The sequence below is a fragment of the Hydra vulgaris genome, chromosome 01 (assembly GCF_038396675.1).
Source record: "Hydra vulgaris chromosome 01, alternate assembly HydraT2T_AEP".
NCBI lineage: Eukaryota > Metazoa > Cnidaria > Hydrozoa > Anthoathecata > Hydridae > Hydra > Hydra vulgaris.
This window is the reverse complement of record NC_088920.1, coordinates 33,875,001-33,897,955: the sequence shown is the minus strand read 5'-3', so window position 1 is coordinate 33,897,955 and position 22,955 is coordinate 33,875,001. Positions and strand designations below refer to the sequence as shown.

The window sequence follows — 22,955 nt, the reverse complement described above, 5'->3', positions numbered from 1 at the left end:
ATTGTTAATAACTTGTTAATAATAATTTATGCATTTTGTGTTTAAGCTATAATTATTATTACTATTATCATTGTTGATACTATTATTATAACTATTTTTATTATTATTTACACTATGTAACACAAATATTACACTATGTAACAAAAATATTACACTATGTAACACAAATATTACACTATGTAACACAAATATTACACTATGTAACAAAATATTACACTATGTAACACAAATATTACACTATGTAACACAAATATTACACTATGTAACAAAAATATTACACTATGTAACACAAATATTACACTATGTAACAAAAATATTACACTATGTAACACAAATATTACACTATGTAACACAAATATTACACTATGTAACACTATTTTTATACTTAGATTCAAAGTATTTTAATTATGTGACTTTGGAAAAATGATACATTAAGCACAATCTTTGATTTTATGACCACAGCACAAAGAAAAGTTGTTTTTATTGAGACAAAAGTTAAATAACTTTTTATATTCATCCAGTCTGGTAAATACTCAAAAAGCCTCAGAAATAAGTAGATTTTTTAGATTTGTGAGTGTACTGTAAATCAATTTTACAAATTAGTCTCATCATGTTTTTGTTATAGTGTTCTTGATAACAACATTTAATGTCCAATATTCTTAAGAAGAGCAATCTCCTTGCTCCTTTGAGTAAACTTTATGTTCTCTTTGAATTTATTTGGATGTGGATTGAGAAGAGCAGTGACAAACTGATTGATATACCTGATTAGATATGCATGGCACTGTCCTTATTGAGGTTATATCAAAGGCTCCAACTTCACATTGCTCTTGGTAAAAAGAACTTGGTCTGTGGAGATAAAGTGCACCTATCATCTCCACAGACCAGAAAGACAGTTTCAGTGTCATAGCTGTCCCAGAAACAAAAGAAACAAGGAAATTTTATGAAACTGACTTTACCCCATTTAGACTTATTAGGAATGACACCATATTGAAGTCTTCAATGACCTCCGATCTGTAGTTGTCATAGCAACATCTTAATCTATGTTATGTCATGTGCATCTCAAATAAGACTTTATTTGTTTCCTATTTGAGATACACAGAGTAAGTCATCAGAATGGATGAGTAGTTGTTAAACTGCTTGTAAATAGGTGTAATTCACATGGGTAACTTGATACCAATAGCTTCAAAAAGACTGGCCACATTGTTGCAGAAGCACAGCCTATATTTGTGACTGAAGAAGTTGGAAAATGTTTAATTACATTTTCTTGGATCTGTGACTTGCTTATTTTATTCTACAAACTCCACTGCTCGAGTCTGGGAATCAGAAACATAGCATTCAATTTGGTAAGACCTAGGTCTCTGATTAGATTATTCATGTATTTTTGGTTAGGGAAGTATGGCATCTCCTCAACCAAACCAACAAAACTGTAATTTCTATCTTCAATTAGTAAACGACCGGGGTTGATATTTGACCAGGGCCAGGTTTGATAAAATATAGCCGGGGCCGGATTTGTGACAGGGGCTGCATAAACATTTATACATCCTAAGGTACATATTTTTCATTCAAAACTCATGTTATATTTTGTATATATGCATATATAAACACCATTATGATCAACATGATCATCATAATTATCATGATCATCACGATCATCATAATCATCATCATCATCATCATCATCATCATCATCATCATCATCATCATCATCATCTTCTTCTTCTCTTTCGGCAAACACTACACTGTAAAAATACTAAAAAGTTTATATAAATATGAAAGAATATTATATGCCAGCTTTTAAATAAAAAGCAAACATATATGTTTATATCCATAATAACAGGTGATGCGCAAGTTATCGGACAAATCCTAATTTCATTATTTGAGCATAATAATTAGTTTTTGTAGTTTTATGCGTATGCATAAACGTTCAATAAAATATAAACTTTATTATTTGAAACACAATTGTTTAAAATGAGGTTAAATGCAGCTGAACGAGAATCTTTTCGAAAGTGACTAAAAATGTTTTTTGTAAATAAACCTAATATAAAAAAAAGTAAATCGAAAATCATTTTGAAGAGGAAGGATTTGCTCGAAGTACAATATATGATAACCTAAAAAGACTTGAAACTGTTCAATTGTTTTCTGATAGAAAGCACCCTGATCGTCCGACATCCTGGACAAGAGAAAAGAAAGCCGAATTAACGAGACTTGTCAACAATCGAAAAGGGGTCAATCAGAGAAAAATAGGTATAAATTCGGTGTAAATCAATCGACAATTGGTCGTCAGTGAAAAAAAATGAATATTAAATATAGAAAACGTGAAAAGACTCCAAAATACACTATAGAACAACAAATAAAGGCAAAGAAAAGAAGCAAGAAACTAGTTAACCAACTCTATAACACAAAATCGCTTCTAGTCATCGATGACAAAAAATACTTTTGTTTTGCAGGGGACAACATGCATGGAAATTCTGGATACTACACAAACAACAAAAAGACATGTCCAGAAAGTGTTCGTTTTATAGAAAAAGAGAAATTTCCAAAAACATTATTAATGTGGATAGTCATATCTAACCGTGGTATGTCCGAGCCATTGTTTCGCACTTCCAAGGCTGTAGCGATCAATTCATCAATCTATATTAATGAATGTTTAGAAAAACGACTTCTTCCATTTATTCACAAGTGTCATGGAGACTTTAACTATTTATTTTGGCCAGATTTAGCAAGTTCTCACTTTAAAAATTTTCGAAATTGGATAGACCAATATGTCTATTACGTTGATAAAGAATCCAATCCCCCAAATGTGCCTCAAGCACGACCAATTGAAAATTTTTGGGGACATTTGGCACAGAAGGCTTACGAGGGAGATTGGCAAGCTTCAACAGAGCAAGTTTTGATTGATCACATTAAACTAAAACTACAAGAAATTGATTTAAACTTTTTACAGTCGCATATGAAAGGCGTCAGAGCAAAATTGAGATCAATTGCAGATGGTGGTGTTTTTTCATACAAAAAATAATATATTTTTATTAAAAGATAAATGCTTAATTAAAAAAATATATAATAGTAGTTCGTTTTTTTATTTATAAATAAGTTTTTGACGTTTTTATTTTGTCGGATAACTTCCGCATCACCCATTATGTATGCATAAATCGCAACTCAGAAGCTTTTGTTCCTACTCTTCAATTAAAGTCAAACCTGATTCTACTCCACATTTTTCACCATCTTGAGCAGTTGCTTTATTAATTGTTTTTAAAATCTTTTTAACAAGAACATCTATTATAAGAGCAAATGTTCTTTTATTATTCCAAGAAGCTAATGTAAAAAGGTCCCGTTTGATATTAAGCTCTGTTACTCTCAGTTTACTAAATCTTGTATCTTATATCAGATGTTAGGTTCTAGAGACTTTCGGTTAGTCTTCAACAATATCATTAACTAAAGTAAGCCTAACAATTAATCTTATTAATTATATAATATTTAATAATATTTAATTTTTAAAAAGTGCTAAACAAGTTGCTCCAATTTTTTTAAACTTTAGAAAACGCTTTGACCTCTCATCTATCAATAACTATCTTACAATTAGTCTTCGCTCTGTTATTAGTTTTTTTTATATAAAGGTTTTAAGATTATTAAATTATTTCTTACTAACTGCAGTAATAAAGTTATTCTTAAAGGCCAACACATTTCTTTATTTCAAGTAACTTTAAGGGTACCACAAGGTATCTTGTGGTACCCTTAAAGTCTTATAAGCATGAGGTACCAAGTTCAATCCCCACCAAGTCACTGGTAGTACCGCTCTCAATGTGTTTCTCTGCGTAGCGGCCTTGGTTGTCAAGGTTTGTGTTTCGGAGCTATATGGTTGACAATTAAGTAGCCTCCTCGTCTGTAGGGACATTTTCAGCCTTGGGGAGGTGAATTATCATATAAAAATAATAATACTAATAAATTAGAGCTGCTTTATTTGCCAAGCTTTAGCCACTCTGCCATTGTTGTAAGGTTTTTTTTTCTACAAATTTCTTTTTTCTACAAATACAATCATGGTCAATGCTCAAACAAGCTATAGCCTCTATTACTATAAATCAAAACTCATTCTTGCTTGTTTCTTATTCAACAAGTTGCATTCTTTTACTGTGTCTGTCCCTTCATGCTATAAAAACTTTTATTAATCAAGTTTTTTTCCATCAAAAAAACCTTATAACTATTAGCCATCTTCATGTTTTTTTTTTATATACAACCTACAACTTTTCAAGTCTTAACCATTTCCTAATACTTTTACTTATTCTTTATTTTAAAGTAACTCATAACTTAATAGTGGTTGCTTGCAATCTTAATGAAAGTAAATTAGAGTTTGTAAATGTATAAATATATGCCAGTATTTAATAAATAGTAATATCAACCCCTGTTAAATCTTATAGTTTAGCCAGGGCCGGGTTTGAAAAAAGTCTCATTTTTAGCAGAGGCCCCACTCATTCACTATCTTCAATATCTTCCTTGCTCTCAGACTTGCTTTTCTAAAGATGGTTGATTCTTCTTAAGGGGAGTGAGAACAGACAGCTCCACGCAGTACAGTATACTGGGGCAATGGATGAAGGAGTTTTAAGATGAATAATTTAAAGCACATTTGTGTCCGAGCAAAGATTTAATGGGATCACCAATGTTAAGTTAGCAATTGCTTGAGTGGTCCGTTAGTTGTTACCAAACTCATGGAATAAAAAACTTTAAGAATCTCTTTTCTTTTCACTTTTCACTGTTTAAATTCCACTATTTACTATTTATATTTGTTTAACATTTTTTTTTTTTTACTAAGCAAGTTAAGTTTTTTAAAAAAGAACTTTGTTTTTTTACTTACAAACAAGAAAACCCAAACATTAAAATTTAACTTTTACAACAATACTGGCATCAACGATAAATGCATTGATCAGACAAGATTTTTTTAAAAGAAAAAATCTTTGAGCCATAAAATTCCTTCACAAAATATAATATGATCTTTAAATGATAAAGTTTTTTGCCAATAATTCTATAAATAATTTAATTTAGGAATCGTCCATTAATTACACAATGCTAAATTTATTTCAAAAAAAAAAGTAGGAGATCTTAAGCTCCTTTACGCAGCAATTTTATCAAACATGTTGAGCGTTTTTTTATTTTCTTTTATTTTGAGTTTTTGTATAACTTGAGGCTTTGTAAGGAAATTTTTTTGATTCTTTTTGTTTTTTTTAATGTTTACATATAAATTTCTTGAAATTTAATGTTCCGTAATTTATGGACGATCCCTTAGCAAGTTTAATAAACTTATTTTCTAGAGTCTATTTTAAGTATGAACACAACTTGTCTTGGCACTTAATGATCCTTTAAAAAAACGAATTAAAAAAAATTATTAATCTATTAATTAATTGAATTACCCAAAAATAATTTAATAGTTTATTAAATTATTTTTGGATGGACACACTCAACTGAAAACAACCAAATAAAAAACATACCTCTTACAACTAATTTTGTCGAAGATACAACAGATTCTTTACGATTTACTGCATGACACTGATAATCATCTTCATCTCCTATTACTACAGAGTCAATTTGAAGTAAATGTTTGTTTGATATTTTAATTTGTGCTTTACCTTTAGTCCAAAATATCTTAGGATTAGGAGTTCCTTGAGCTTTACAAACCATTTTAAAAGTAGAGAGATAATTAATTGTAGAACTTTGAGGTAGTTTACTAATAACAGGAGCTTCATCTTCTTTCCGCACTAAGGTGTTATAAAAAAAAAAAAATTTATTTTATTTTAACAGGATATAATTGTTGGCTTATTTTGTATGTTGTTATGGTGAAATCTTTATGTTAAATATTTTAAACCAACCTGATGCCAACCAAATACAGTTTTATTGTACTGACACGTACACATACTGCTGTGTACTGATGTTACATTTTTTACAAAAATGTTATGTCAGTACACCGCAGTATGTGTGCGTGTAAAATAATTTTTGTATATGATAGCTGGTTTGTTGAAAATTTATGTTGTATCAGCATATAGCTGTATGTCTTTATAAAGTAAAAAGCTGCAATATCTATTGAGTTGCAGCTCTTATAATTTACAGCTCTGATATAGCAGATAACACAGCTCTAATAAAATAAAATTTACAGCTCTGGTACAGCAGATAACACAGCTCTAATAAAATAAATTGTATAACTCTGATACAAAAGATATCACTGCTCTGATACAATAGATATTGCAGCTCTGATAAAATAAATTTTACAGTTCTGATATAACAAATACCACAAAATAAATTACAGTTTAATAGAAAGTTAAAAATATATAAAATTCTTATTCAAACCAATATTCAATGCATATCCAAATCACCTATAAGTGAAAGAAAATCATGTTTTTCTCCATACAAATTTCTTCCTGTACAAGTATAGTTACCAGCCAATACAAATTCAACAACAAAAGTAAACTCAATGTAACCTTCATTATGAGTTATGTTGTATATGTCTTTGCTATTATAATTTGGGACTGTTAAAAAAATAAATGGAGCAGGGTAGCCATAACCATAACATCTGATGGTAACTTTATCACCAATTTTAGCTCGGTATAAACCACGAGGTTTAAACAAAACTCTAGCATCACCTTAGATAATAAAAAAATGAAATAAAATATAAACTAAAAAGATTTAAAAAAAATTACAATGATGATTGTAATTCTATCTTTAAAAAAAAATAACAATAAAAATAAATAAAAGATCAACACAATTATAATAATTATTAAAACTACAAAATTTCACAATTACAAAAAAATATGTTCAATTTATTTGTTAATTTTTCTACTACCAAAAAAAAAAAAATTAAAATACCAAACAGTAAATTAACTGATGGATAAAAATATAGTGATAAGACATTTAGCTTTTATAATGGAAAAACATTTAATTTTGGAAATTAGTATTGAATAATTATAAAAACCATTAACATTTCTAAAATTTACCTTTTATAGTAAGTTTTATTTTTTTCTCTTGTATTCCTGCTACATTTGATGCAACACAAATATATTCTCCCTCATGACTTTTTTTGATATCAGAAAGTTTCAAAGCTAGGCCATCATCTACATTTTTCAAATGTGAACTCGGGACCTGATAGCCTGAAGATGTTTTCCACATTAAAGTTGGTTTAGGAATGCCACCAAGTAACTTACAAAAAAATGTGAGACTTTCACCAACATAGCTATTTACATTTACTCCTGAATTGATGGTAATTTCTGGCAACATACGTCCTAATGAAAAATATAGTAATATACTAATATGTGATGAATTATTGAACTGCGGAAATGAAATACCTTCATAACATTATGAAAAAATATTCAACTACAAAAATAAAAAGCAGAATGACCAAATTAATAGATATTAAAAAATCATAACAAACCGTGTTCAAGTCTTTAAATCAGAATTTAACCCTAACCCTGTCATTAACATTAAAATATTTGCTTATTAAATATAGAGATTTTAATATTGTTAAAATACTAAGGCCTTGTTTTGAGATTTTGTTGCATAACAGAAAAGCATAACGTGAGTTAATGTAACTTTACTTAATAAATATATTTACATTGTTAAAAGTAAAATTACATCAATTGCATATTATAAAGTACTGTATTGCAATTAAACTTAATTTAAAACCATTTAAAATCATTTCAAGTCTTTATCTCTATAAAATATTCATAAAATATCTTTAAATTAAACAATATTGTTATAAAAAAAATATTGATAAAATTTATTTAAAAAAAAAAAAAATCCTTACTTTAAAAAACTTATACTTATACTATCTATTCCTTAAAACATTTGTCTTATGTTTGCTTTCTCACAATTTAGTTGTTTTTTTTTTAAATGAGGGGGGCAATTGTTTATAGGTGAACTTCTTAACGGACATAAAAAGATATATATAAATTTTTTTTAACATTTTAGCTTTAACAAAATCTAAAACATTAACTAGTTAATCATTTCTAATGGACGTTCATTCTATGATCAATTTAAAAAACTAATGATAAAGAAAAAACTTTGATAAAAAACAATTTTAAAGTTAAAAAAAATCATCTTTACATAAATTTGTTATATAAAGTTTATTTAAAACATCTCTAAAATAGTTTTGCCACAGACTTGATTATAGTTTATCTGGCAACGCATTTATATACAGTTATAAGTGCATTAGGCATTTTTGTGTATTAGGACTTTCATAACAGCAAGAAAAAAAATTATTGATTCGAAAACTATATACAATTAATAAAATTGTTGAATGTAAAATGAATATTTAAAAGTAACTGGAATTAAATTTATTAATTTTTTTTTTTTTTTATGTGACATAATTTGGAAGTTTTAGCAGTTAAAAAAATAAATTGCAAAACAGAGCATTTTGAATTTTTTTTTAAATTTAAATTAAACTTAGTAAAATAAATTTATTAACATTCAGGTTTATTTATTTATGGATCTTTAAATCAAGCATGTATGATAAAATCCAGCAAAATTGGGACTTTTTTCAAAATAAACCTTATTGGGCTTTTTGGAGCCAGCATGCCACTGAACAAAAGTAATATAGTAAAACTAAAAACAAATAATAACATAAAACTTAATTTACTCTCAACTGATAGAACAGATGTTGAACTATCACTTCCAAGTCTATTTTGACCAGAACAGACATAAGTTCCACTATCATCTGCTGATACCTTGAGAATTTTCAAGTAACTTCCTTCAATTACATGATTGTTTGTAAGTAAACCATTAGGTTTGCTCCATAACACAATTGGTAATGGTAAACCTGTCACATTACATTGAATTTCAGCATAACTACCTTCAATAACTGAGACAAATTTTGGATTAATATGTATTCTAGGCTTGAAACCTGGATCTAAAAATGATAACATTAAGTACATATTCATATACTTTTAAATATATATATTTAGAATATATTTTTATAGTCATGGATAAAAAGGTGAAAAAAGCTTATAGCTTTGGTGTAAAAGACTAAATTGGCGTTAGATGATGTAATTTAAGATATGATAACCTAAGAGATCTCAATGATATAGAACCAGTAAAAAGCAATTTTTAAATTTCTAAATTTGATACAAAGATTCGCATAGCTTTATAAAGATTTAAAAATTTTCATAATATTATACTTAATCAAGTGTGTATATATATATATATATATATATATATATATATATATATATATATATATATATATATATATATATATATATATATATATATATATGTATATATTTATATATCTATGTTTATATATATATATATATATATATATATATATATATATATATATATATATATATATAATATATATATATATATATATATATATATATATATAAAGAGAGAGAGACAGAGAGTTCGATCCCCACCACATCCCTGGTAGTACCGTGCTCAACTTGTTCCTCTGCGCAGCAGTCTTGTTCATCAAGGTTCGTGTTTCGGAGTTATAAAGTTGAGAGAGGGGTGTTACCACAACTAAAGTAGCCTACTTCATTGTGGTGCACTTCATGGCCTTGGGAGAATGAATTAAAACTATATATATATATATATATATATATATATATATATATATATATATATATTATATATATATATATATATATATATATATACATATATATACATATATATATATATATATATATATATATATATATATATATATATATATATATATATATATATATATATACAGTGGTGTGAAAAATATTAAGACCACCAAGAAAAAAAGCTTTTTTTTTAGTTTATACCACTTTTTAGATTCTAAAAAAGTTGCAGCACTACTTTATTTTATTATAAACGTGCTGTGGGTGCGGCTGAGTATTGAAATTATTAATTTTAATTTTAATTTATTAACTTTTATTGTAGAGTTATGTGTTTTAGTAAACATTTGGTATATTTTGCCTTGTGAAATGTAAGTTGCAGACAAGTGAATATGTATGGTTCAAACGAACTATAAGTGATTTTTGTTAGATTATTGCTGTTGTTAGTGATACAGTTTAATATTTTTTTTGATTTTAAATATGTGATTTTGATTATTTAAGCATTTTTTTTTGTCAGATAATATTATATTTTCAAAATATGGGTAAAGTTGCTGACCCTAGTCCCAGAAAGCGAGGCAAAGTTGAAGCATTATTAAAGTTGGAAACATTTTCACAACGGGAAATTGCCAAGAGATGTGGACTAAGTAAAACAGCAGTTTTTACCATCAAGAAACGATTGGACTTTGGTTTTACATCCTCTCCAAGACGTTCCACTTCAGGACGAAAACCAGTCATGACGCCACGTGCAAGAAGGGTTCTGCTTGCAAACGTTCGAAAAAACAGAAGAATGACCAGCAAGCAGCTCCAGGGTGTGCTGCAGAAGCACCAGATCAATGTCTCAACAAGTTGTGTTCGGAGATGGCATATACAAGATGGATTTGTAGCACGTCGACCGCGCAAAAAACCGCTCTTGACCAATGCTCAACAAATGCGACGGCTGCAATGGGCCATGGATCACAAAGATTGGACCACAGAACAATGGAGAAAGGTATTTTACCCTTTACCATTTTTTATATAAGAGCTTACAATCATGTACTTTAAGTTGAAGCAAAATGTAACATATTTTTTCATATAATAATGATGTTTAATATCATTATCCACTAGTGCAATTGTTTTATGTATCGAACATTGTAGCAATGGCTATGTTTATTGCATGAATTCAAAATGAATTAAACATGTAACCAGTGATTACAGGATGTTAATCTAATGTAAGCTCAAGGCTTTTACAGTGTGTTTGTGATTTTAGGTTTGCTTTAGTGACGAGTCTATGTTCGAGATACTCGATGATAAATGTCAGTACGTGCGCCGTCGTTCTGGGGAAGAATTTCATCCGCAATGTCTGGTAAAGACCGTCAAGCATCCTACCTCAGTAATGATATGGTCAATGATAAGTTCCCATGGTGTAGGAGCCCTTAGAATTGCTGAAGGCAGAATGAATCAACATCAATACATCAACATATTAGAGAAAAGCCTTCTACCTCAACTTCCAATTCATTTTCCTGATGGTGATTTCATCTTCCAACAAAACGGTGCACCGTGTCATCGGGCACTCTCTGTTACAAACTTTTTGAATCGTAATAATGTTCCTATCCTACCATGGACTGGTAATTCACCTGATATGAACCCGATAGAAAACTTGTGGATGATAGTCAAAAAGAGAATTGCCGACAGAAAACCAACAACAAAAGTCGCATTGATTGAGGCGCTCATAGAGGTTTGGACACATGATCCAGAAATACAAGACATGTGTCCAAGACTGATTGATGGAATGCCTAAGAGGGTTGAAAAACTTATTGCAGCTAGAGGAGCATCCACAAAATACTGAACTATGCCCATTTTATGACATTGTGTGCGTGTCTTTAAAGGAAATATTAAAAAAAGTTACTTTTTCAACAATGGTCTTAATAATTTTCACACCACTGTATATATATATATATACACATGTATATATATATATATATATATATATATATATATATATATATATATATATATATATATATATATGTATATATATATATATATATATATATATATATATACATATATATATATACATATATATATATATATATATATATATATATATATATATATATATAGAGAGAGAGAGAGAGAGAGAGAGAGAGAGATTGGATGCTTACTCATTTTGACTATCTTTATAGCAAAAACTTTCAGGAAAAGAAGAAAAAAATAATAAAGAAAAGATTGCTGCACTATCCCAAACCCTAAGTCAATGTAGTGCAATCCTTTGTAGCAGCAAGCTGTAAGATAGTCAATGTATGTACTGAAGCCCCATGCAGCAGGCTGTTTCAGTATGATGTCACACTGCCTATCTAAATATCTAGACGTCTAAAATACATCTTTTGCCCTCTGAGCTATTTTGTTTAACTTATATTGGCAATTTATTTTAAACTAATTTTTATTATAAACCAAAAAAACTAAAAACCAAAATATCAAAGCTTGTCCTCAAGTTGAGAGGGTTGTAATTATATTACAAAAAAAAGCTTCTCAACGGATGTAGCTCATTTAGCAATAGCAAGGCTAGTAGATAAAATTTAAAAGCTATGTAGATACATAGCCTTGCTATGTAGATACATAGCCTTGCTATGTAGATACATAGCCTTGCTATGTAGATACATAGCCTTGCTATGTAGATACATAGCCTTGCTATGTAGATACATAGCCTTGCCATGTACCAAACTTTTTGTGTATTTTTGTGTTTTAGATATAAATAATAAATTTCTTGAAAAGAAATTTATTAATTAAATTTTGTAATTTTATATATGTAAAAAGTAATAAAATATATGCATAAAATAATAAAATATTAAACTAACAATTTCAAACTACAACATTTATTCAGAAACTACAACTATTATCCAGAAAATATTATGCTTATAAATATAACTAAAATGTTTTATCAAAAAAATCTATTTATGATACATGTAACTGATACTTGATATTATTGACAAGTACTTACTACATCATGTATTATTGATAGATACACAATAGCAATCAAAAAACATATATATCATATAACATATAATATGCTTATCAATGGTATTATGCACAGAAATGTTTTTTTTTCTTTATAGTTTTATATAGTGGATTCAATAAATCTGCAATTAATGTATTAATTTGGTCTTCATTATTAATTGGTCTTCATAATTAATAATTAATTAATTAATAATTAATTATATATTAATTAATAAATAATTAATTAAGTAATTTGGTCTTCATAATTAATAATTAATTAATTTGGTCTTTATAATTAATAACTAAGTAATGCAACAAATTTTTAACTTTAAAAATACTTTGATGTTAATTTCATTATCTACAAGCAAAGTGCATTTATAAATTAACATTTGATTATATTGAAATTCTTTATAAAATTCGATTTAATACTTAATAAAATTAAATAGAAAACTAAGTACTTAAAAAACTCACTACTTATATAAAATTTATAAAAAAAGTGTAAAAAAAATAATTTGAAAAGAATTGACTTCTATATTTATCATTTTATTTCTTAGATTTAAAAATATGATTTCTGCACAAAAGTTTTTATAAATCTCATAAATAATATAAGAAATGTAGCCGATATCTAAAAAAATGGTGAATAGAACGGTTTAAATTATAAATAATCTATTGTTTTTTTATTTATCAAAACATTTTCTACTTTTTCAGGCGGTAAACGATATGGTAATTCCCATTCGATTGCATTCGCAATTATTTGCATTTTACGGCCATTATTTTGCAGATTAGCCGTTATTTTGCAGAACGATTGGTTGAATTTTTAACAAGAATTTTAAATACAATAGTAATATATACAAGAAATAGTTTAGTGAGAGCATATTAATTATTAGTTATCTTTTAAATGGCTGAAAGTCCTCACACAATAACAAAACAAAAAAGTAACGTAAAAGGAATTCTTAAGCATGGAAACGAACCTTCTCCTCATCCTGAAATCAAATGGGATGAAATGAATATTTTAGAAACATTTCACCCAGCAAATAAAGATTATGGTCACATGAAGATCGACGAACCTCCGACACCTTATAGTCACGAAGTAAAAGAATTTCTAGAATTTTTTTTTTAAATAATTGTATATTTAAAATGCGTAAAATCTAATAGGTTTTGTGACAAATTATTGTAACTAGAATTAGCAGAAGAAGAGTTCAATTTATTATAAATAAGCCTTATATAAATGAAATGAAAGAACGTTAGTTTAATATACTCTAATAATATATATATATATATATATATATATATATATATATATATATATATATATATATATATATATATATATATATATATATATATATATATGTATATGTATATGTATATGTATATGTATATGTAGATGTATATGTATATAAATATATATATATATATATATATATATTTATATACATATACATATACATATACATATACATATACATATACATATACATATACATATACATATACATATACATATACATATACATATACATATACATATACATATACATATACATATACATATACATATACATATACATATACATATACATATACATATACATATACATATATATATATATATATATATATATATATATATATATATATATATATATATATATATATATATATATATATATATATGAAGAGTCCAGGGGAAAAAACGGCATAGCCGCATTTAAAAAGTTTTGAGAAGGTATATATTAATCATTTATAAAAGTTTTCATATAAAGCATAGAAGTAAATTAGAATAAATTATTTCTTGATGAATTTATCTGAAGATTACATTTTTAATAAAATACTTGTAACTTTTACTAAAAATTTTTTTTTCGTAACTTTATACAAAAACTTTTATAAATGATTCATAAATACTTTCTCAAAACTTTTTAAATGTGACTATGCTGTTTTTTCCCCTGGACTCTTCATATATACATATATATATATATATATATATATATATATATATATATATATATATATATATATATATATATATATATATATATATATATATATAAATATATATATATATATATATATACACACAATTTTTCACGTTTAAATTCTGATTTTTTTTAGATAGTTGATGACGATGAGATTACAAATAGTGGTGTTAGTTCAAGTGAACTTACAAGTAAACTAATTGCAACAGGTAGCCGAATAGATTATATAAGTGGAGAAGATTCTGGTGAAGATGAAGATGAGAATCTCACAATAGAAGCAAAACATAAAAAAGAAGAATTTAAACAACATCGACGCAATCATTACAATGAGTTTCAAAATATCAGAAAAGCTAGGGAACTCATTGAGAAAGAATTGGCTGAAATTGAGAAAGAAGAGGATGAAAACAAAAACATGGATGTATCGAATTAATAAATAGCTTGGCTAAACTTTTTTTATTCGAGTCTAATCAAATGCATGATACATGACATTGACAAATATTACTGTTGCCAGAAACTCAGTAATGTTGAATTTTTAGATATTTAGCATTTTTCTATAGTTATTTTTAATGTTAACGCTTTGCACGATTTAAATGATTTCCATCAGTCATGTCTCTTATGATGTGTTTATTCATCATATTGTTTTAACTGTATAAGTATTATTATTTTATCTGAAAAAGAAAGTTTATATTTTTGGAATTGGCAAGGATGATCTAAAAATAGTCAATTAATTGTTTTATATATATATATATATATATATATATATATATATATATATATATATATATATATATATATATATATATATATATATATATATATATATTATATATATATATATATATATATATATATATATATATACTTTAATAATTAATTTTTGAAACCAAATTCAGACAGCACACAAATTAAAAATTTTTAGAATATACAAGTTTTCAAAAGCCATTAAATGAATTTTAAAAAGTAAACTATTATTGATATATATTATTTATTAATTTATTCAATGTTTAATCATGCTATTCAAAAACAATAACTATTCTAATAAAGGAAAATAAATATTTGTTGTCATTAATAAATAAACAGTAATTGCTTTTGAACAAACGAATTTAAATTTAATTTTAATAGGGGAGGGGGAGTTTTTTAATTCTAAAACAATAACATTTTATGTTTTTGAGGGCATCTGGTTATATAAATTTGTTTTAAATTTCTGTGTCATGTTTAAACAAGAAAGAAAAACATTAAAATAGTAATGAGAATAATAAATTTTATTGTTGAAAATAAAGCTAAAAATGACATCTCAAGAAACTTATCGTAATAAAAATTTATTACCCTCTTAAAAAATATTGAATATTAACTCATTTAGTGAGTTAATTTTCTTAATTTTTCAAGTAAGTAACTTTACTAATCTTTAAAACTGAAATAGTTTACTAATAGATACAATTAATTTACTTATACATATTGGCATACAATGGATGAGATCTGCTATTATGTAGTTTTACCACACGTCCAATGTGCTCTTTATTAAAATTTAATTGTTTTAAATTTAAAAAAAACTCTGCAACTGGATTATAAATATGAGAAATGTTTTTTGAAAATTTAAGCGTTTTACAACGCATTTACATAACAAAATTTTTTATGCGTCAACCATTAAACTGCTGAGTACTTATTACCCTCAAAATCAAGCTTTTAAATTATGATTTTTTAAAAAGTGATTCCGGCTAAAAATTTAAAGTTTCTCTTCTGTTTACTCCTATAAACTAGATTTATACGTGTTGTATTCAAATAAAACTAGTTGCACCCAAAAACTCATTTTAAACCACCCTTTAGCTTTTCTTTAAGAATTGACGTTATGCGTGAATGAATGTGTGCACGAATTTTTTGTTGTTTAAAGAGCGTATGCGTGGGGAAGCAGAAAATTTTCTACCGCAACCTGAATTGTTGTTTAAATCTGATAGCGATGCATATTTTTTAAAAATTAATTATTATCTACATGAATCTACATCAAATAAAAGCCACCTTGTACAAAATGAAAAAGTAGCCACCTTGTATAAAAATAATATTAAGTTTTCATTGATTTTTACCGGTTAATTTATACAAATAGAATTTTTTTCTAAAGCTTTTTAAAACTCCCTCTATTTTAAAACAAAACTTCTATAATTATTATAAAATATTCCGTAAAATTTTAATTTTTTCTTGATATTATTTTATTTATAATTTTATATTTTAGAGTTTTTTTGTTTTCTTACTTTTATATTATTCAAACTATTAATTAGATCACAGACGGTTTTCCGTCAGTTGTTTTGACGACGGTTTTCCGTCAGTTGTTTTCTAAAGTTTCAATTAATCGGTTTACGGCAATATCCTTTTTCTTTAGTCATAGAGTGAAACCGGGTTTCTAATGCTTCTTACAGTTTTAAATTCATAAGAACAAAATCGGAGCGCTTGAGTTATTTGACCACAATATTTTAAGCTTTTCTTTTTTTAATTTATAAAAAAAAAGAATGTCTTCTTTATTCGCATATTAAGATAATTTCACTCAAAATGTTTTCTAACATTTTATAAAAATTAATGTTTATAATCTTCTTTAAATACGTAAAGAGACTTTTCGTCATCTTTAACGTTCGTTACAAAAAGAAAGCGACACCCCATATACTGCGTAAAATTATAAGGATGGCCTCATCCGCATATGAACAGCTTCATATGTTGTTTTATAATTAAATTTAGTTTAGTTAATTATATGTGTATTGCAAACAAATTTTTTCTTAAACATCATTAAAAAAACATGATGTGCAATGAAATAGAAATATAGCTTTTTATGTAATATTCATTAACTCAGATTTCTATATTGAATTTTAAAATAAAATCTGTGGTTTTGGTTAATTCCTGCAATAAAAAACAACTGCAAATTCTTGCAATAAAAATTATTGATAAATTATATTTATCGGGTCAACTTAGATTTCTATTTACGATTGTTTACTGTTGACTTTTATCGGAAGAATTTATTAAATTTAAGAATCTTTTAAATCAATATCATTAATATTGATGGTTTACAATTGCAATACGAATGTTTACTTATCTAAAAAAAATAGAAACATAAAAGACACGTCAGCGCAGCTGGAAATAAAAACAAAATTTTGAAATAAAAAGACAAAATTAAAGTTTTGAAAAAAGACAACAATAATACCTCAATAACAATAATGCAAGTTTATGAACTAATCTTTAGCTTAAAAACCTTATATTTTATGCTTTAGGTAAAACGAACTATGCATTCTAAACCAGATTTAATGATGACTTTTTTGATCGAATTTTAAATTCGATCAAAAAAGTCATCATAAATCTGGTTTAGAACATTTTTAAACTAATATTTTATACAGAATTTTCGGAAAAATATTTTCATATATAGCGTGTCCGCCCTTTCTTTTCCCGCATCATATAAAATTTCAAAAGATAAAGTTTTACCAAGTTTGCCAAGAAATTCTGCATAAAATCGCTGTTTTATATTAAATTACAGTCATTCCAGCATTTATATACTAAATGCAAATGCACCACTTTTTTAACAGGTCATAAGAATTTTAATAGGCTCTAAAACTCCCACAAAATCGGGATTGTTATAACTTTTAGGAACCTTTTTGAAAGTGCATTTATTTTTTTCAAAAAAAAATGAGCTCATCTTAATTCCCAATAGTCTATAGAAGAACGCCTAGCTGTGCGTTTAATTAACTTTTCAACGCTTCATTAAATGGCTTTAATTTTTGAAACAAATAGAAATTAAATTTTAAAATAGAAATTAAACAAGTAATTGTCTATGAAAAGAAATTAAACAAGTAATTGTCTATCCTGAATTTTTTTTCAAAATGTCTAAAACTTGAATACTTTTTGAACTTTAATTCGAATGGCTTTTATAACTTTAATTAATTTAGCAAGAAAAAAAAAAGACGTTATTTGTCTAAGATGACTAGCTCCAGTTGCGTAGAAAGGTAAAAAAAGTTGGGGGAGGGGACTGAAATGGAAATTAAGATGGGCTTAGGCAGCCAGAATCAGAATTTGGATAGAAAAAACAAAAAACATCAAGAAACACCATTTTTCTGGGGGTGGGGGTGGGTGGGCTATAACCTTCTCCACCTGCCCTGTTTCTACGCCAATAGCTACGTCAACCATACAACTGTGTCAAATACTTTAAAATTCTTGTTCAATTAATTTTATATATTTAACGCTTGTAAATACTAATCATTTTTAAATTACATTATACAGCTGATTTCATTATTTATTACATTTAAAGTTTAATATATTTTTATCACTTGTTTGCTTATAATAATTGGCTTTTGTATTTATATTTCGATATTTATGGTACGAAAAGGTTTGATGAGGAGGTTTCTATGATTTTTATGACATTATAACAAGAAAAAAGGAAACAATTATTACAAAAATACTTTATGTTTATATACTAGTAATTGCATGGTTAATATGAACGGTAAAACAAATTTTTTGTTTGCCTTGTAAACAACAACATTTATGAGTGATTTTATTAACAATAAGGTTCATTCAATCTTAATTAAAAAAAGTAAAAAATAAGGACTGGAATCGTTATTTATTTTGTGATACCAATGTTGCATTTATAAAATCGATTGATTTATTTCCTATTTTCACTTCAATAAATAACAGTAAAGGAAATGACATCAATAAAAGATCTTTTTGATATATTTACAAGATATGTTTACACAAATTAAATGCATTTGAAAAACAATTAATGCTATCTTTGCTGACCTATTGGAAGTAACATATAATGTATGTTACTTCCAATAGGTCAGCAAAAATAAATAAAATAAATAGTACCTCTACATTACAAACGAGTTTATAGAAAAAAATTTGGGACAGCATTCCAAAAATTAACTTTGTATTTTTGATCAGCTTACGTTTGATGTATACGATGCTACTAGTAATTTTAAAGAAGGAAAGCTATTGTTCTTTTGTATAAAAACTGAATATATTGAGTAATAACAACTTTGAATAATAACTTAAATTAGGTAAAAACAAAAATAAAAAAAAGTCTTACGTGGAAAATAAATGTAGAAAAAATGACAGGCTCTTTAAAAAAAAGTTAAAAATTATGAATTATGAAAGATTCATAATATTAAAATGCACTTCATTTTGACATTATGAATCTTGCAGAATAATAATTTTTATTACATAACTATTAATTATTAATAATTAAATACAAAAATCAGAATTTTGTAACTTTTTTTATAACATACTAACTTTTTATTTGAAATAACTTTTGATTTTGATTCTAAATTTCGATCTCTTAAAGTTTTTAATAAATAAAATTCTAATTCGCACCAATCATATATTTGTGTCTCCTAAACTTGGCTACAATACCTCTTAATTAGAAAATACCTTTTGTTCTTATTTTAAAAAAAAGTAAAACAGGTCAAAAAATAAATACAGTTATTTATATTTTGTTGTTGGTACTGGTAACCATAGTAAATAAAACCCATTTTTTGTATATTTTAAAGATAACACAGGTCAAAATTTTTATTTTTATTTTTGTCAAACAAACAATACATTTTTTGTAGAACATTTCTCATTTTGATTTCAAATATGCGATTCATTTTTCGCCATCACGTCAAGCTGTAAAGATAGTTGGATTCAAATCTTTAGTATTTAGGGTAATACCCCTAATATTTTCAACAACAAAAAAAAATTATTCAAAAGTATGTCAACCTGGGTCTCAAAAGAAGCATATTTTTATAGAGATTTTAGAAAACCTATTTTTCTTGAAAATTTTGATACGTATAACTTAGAGGAATAAAGTACGTATAAATACGTTAATTAAAAAAGTCAAAATCTTATTCTTTACAAGATTTTAATAAAATTTTTAATTTAATTTATTCACAATCAATGAAATAAATATAAAGATTTTGTTGGTGGAACACCATTTCTTTTGCAAAGATCTGTTTTGCAAGTAATTTTTAAAACTTGAATATGATACCAAATTATTCTAACCAAGTGGTGGTGGTGGTGGGGGAAGGGGGAAGCGTGGGGTTGAAACTGTATTTGATGCTTTTTGCATTTTTTTTATCTTAAGGGTGTTCTTGTACAACATTCTGCAATACTCTTTACAGTTTACTATTGTTTTAGAAGCCAGTTTAAAAAACAATTTTATAAAACTTAAAATTATCTTAGTTTTGGCCTTTAATAACAATTAGAGTTTAAAAACTACACATTCTGTTTTAAGTGAAACAAAACCTAAAAATGTTTTTACTAACATAATTAATGTTACTAATTATTAATTATCTTCACAGTTATATACAGCCATACTTTATAATAATAACTTCTAACAAATTCTTTTTCAATTGTTATACTCTTCACTTGAATCTAAAAGTATAGAAATCAGGCAAATGCAATCTTGAAATATCTTAGAAGAAATTAATAGCAAGTTTGGTTGTCATTCAAACTGGATTTTAGATTGAATGCTTTCTTACAAGGAATTTCATCAAAAGGAATTTTATCAAAAAGTAGCGGTTTGTTTGAAAACAATTTTATTAAAGAGCAAGGGATTTTTTGCGAGGAATATTATTAAAAAGTAGGCTCTTGTTTGAAAAAAAAATTTTTTTTGTAGTATTCAAGAAAAAAACAAACTCATTTATTATTATCTGCTCTATTTATACAATGCTTTGTAAATAAACATTGTGTCTTAAATATTGATAAGTTAGAATAATAAAGATAAAATAATGAATTAAATAATTGATTTACAAAACGTTGACTATAAGATAAACTTGAGCATATAAATAAAACACGCTTAGATGCAGCCATTAAGATCAAGAACAAAAAAATTTTTCTAGAGTGCTTTTTTTTGTTCTCATCAAATACGGATTTCCGTTTCCTTCTACATTAAAAATTACTAATCTATTTTATATTTATTATTATATTATTATAATTACCACATTAAAAATTTATATCATTGTAATCATTATATAATTATTTATAAAAATTTATAATATTATAATTATTATATTATTATATAAAAATTTATACTATTATAATTACTAAATTAAAAATTTCTAATCTATGATCGAAAAATAAACAGTCAAAAATATTTTAATAGGATAACAAGAAACATTTTTTTACTTTCTACATGTAACCACAATATCCTTCTTGCAACATGTTACTTAATGATTATTTTCAAAATAATGACATTTTGTTACTTAATAATTGTAATGGCCAAGGACTCCGAGAGTGAGGGGGAGGGGTGGGGAGTGAGCAAAGGGATTTTTTAAAAAAAAAACATTCACTGATAATACAGGAAAATTTAGAAAAATAGGGACGCCAGGCAGCGTAAAGGCTGTCGACACCCCTGACAATGGCTATTTAAAATTTTAGAAAAAACTTTGAAAATTATATTAAATAAAAATATTTAAATTTTTTCTTATCCTTTAACACAAATTTAGTTTACATGTAATATATTTATTTTATTTATTTTATTTTTTAAATATACGCTTTATACAAGCTTCTACTTACGGAAACCAATTCAAATAAAAATTTACTTTTTTTTTAGTTTTCTATTAGAAAATATTTTGGTCGGAATATACACGTCGATTTTTGCATGAAACAATATTGTTTCATTTTAAAAAAATTTAAAAAAAAAAAATTATTTTTCATGAATAAAAATTTCCTTAATTGAATTTGAATTTTAATTGAAATGAAAATCTGTTTATAAATCCGCAAGTCAATGACATATATAAGCACATAAATCCTGAAGATCAATACACATACAAGCGCATAAATCCTGGATATCAATGATACATACAAGCACATAAATCCTGAAGATTAGTTGATTTTTCTCTTTTTTTTTCTTTCTTGTAAGCTTCTTTACATCGAAACTTAAATATTGCTTTTAAATAAAATAAACCCGATTCAGATTTAAAGTATTATTTCGTCTTGATAGCTTTAATTAATCTTCATTATGCTGAAGCTCGCATTTTTGACATTTTTTACGACTTTCGAAAAATCTTCAACCTTTTGAAAAATACTTCAAGAAAAATCTTTTGAAACTTCTAGAAAAATCTTCTGAAAAATACTTCTAGAAAAATAAAGGAACACTTTATGTTCCTTTATTTTTCTAGAAGCTTGCTTATTTCATATGGACTAGAGGATCTGGTAAAAATATTGGGTTGTGATACCGCTGATATTTTTGTAAAACAAGATAAATCTGCAAAGCAAAAATTGAAGTATATCCGTAAGTCAACACCAAAGTAAATATTTAGAGTCTGCATTAAGTTATATCTTTTAAATTGACATTATAGTAAATTTTTTTCGTGAAGAAAATCGGCAATTGAGTTAATAAAAAAAAAAGTTTTTACAGTTTCGAGCTGTTGTTTTTAAAATGAACTGCTATTCAGATGTTACGAAACATTATATAATATTTCGTAATATATTACGA

The 22,955-nt window shown here is 26.1% G+C and overlaps 2 protein-coding genes across 2 annotated transcripts in view; one reads left to right on the top strand and one right to left on the bottom strand.

Annotated features, from left to right (window-relative positions):
* The window catches only part of LOC101240275 (basement membrane-specific heparan sulfate proteoglycan core protein), a 124,679-nt gene that overhangs the window by 37,025 nt on the left and 64,699 nt on the right, over positions 1–22,955 (bottom strand). The window contains exons 36-39 of the mRNA XM_065787957.1: positions 8,612–8,881; positions 6,975–7,259; positions 6,357–6,623; positions 5,478–5,744 (exon numbers count right to left, since the gene is read on the bottom strand). Of these exons, the coding sequence (XP_065644029.1) occupies positions 5,478–5,744; positions 6,357–6,623; positions 6,975–7,259; positions 8,612–8,881 (1,089 nt within the window). The remainder of the gene's footprint in view (positions 1–5,477; positions 5,745–6,356; positions 6,624–6,974; positions 7,260–8,611; positions 8,882–22,955) is intronic.
* On the top strand, positions 13,323–15,214 carry LOC100200079 (protein phosphatase inhibitor 2). The gene is made up of 2 exons (XM_065787958.1): positions 13,323–13,632; positions 14,655–15,214. Exons 1-2 carry the CDS (start codon positions 13,441–13,443, stop codon positions 14,946–14,948), a joined length of 486 nt encoding a protein of 161 aa, XP_065644030.1. The 5' UTR covers positions 13,323–13,440; the 3' UTR covers positions 14,949–15,214.

What these genes read in the sequence shown, in the direction of transcription:
- LOC100200079 (XM_065787958.1), top strand. Translation starts at nt 13,441, where the DNA reads ATGGCTGAAAGTCCTCACACAATAACAAAACAAAAAAGTAACGTAAAA. An exon ending in CGACACCTTATAGTCACGAA is followed by an intron (nt 13,633 to 14,654) that starts GTAAAAGAATTT and finishes GATTTTTTTTAG; the next exon opens with ATAGTTGATGACGATGAGAT.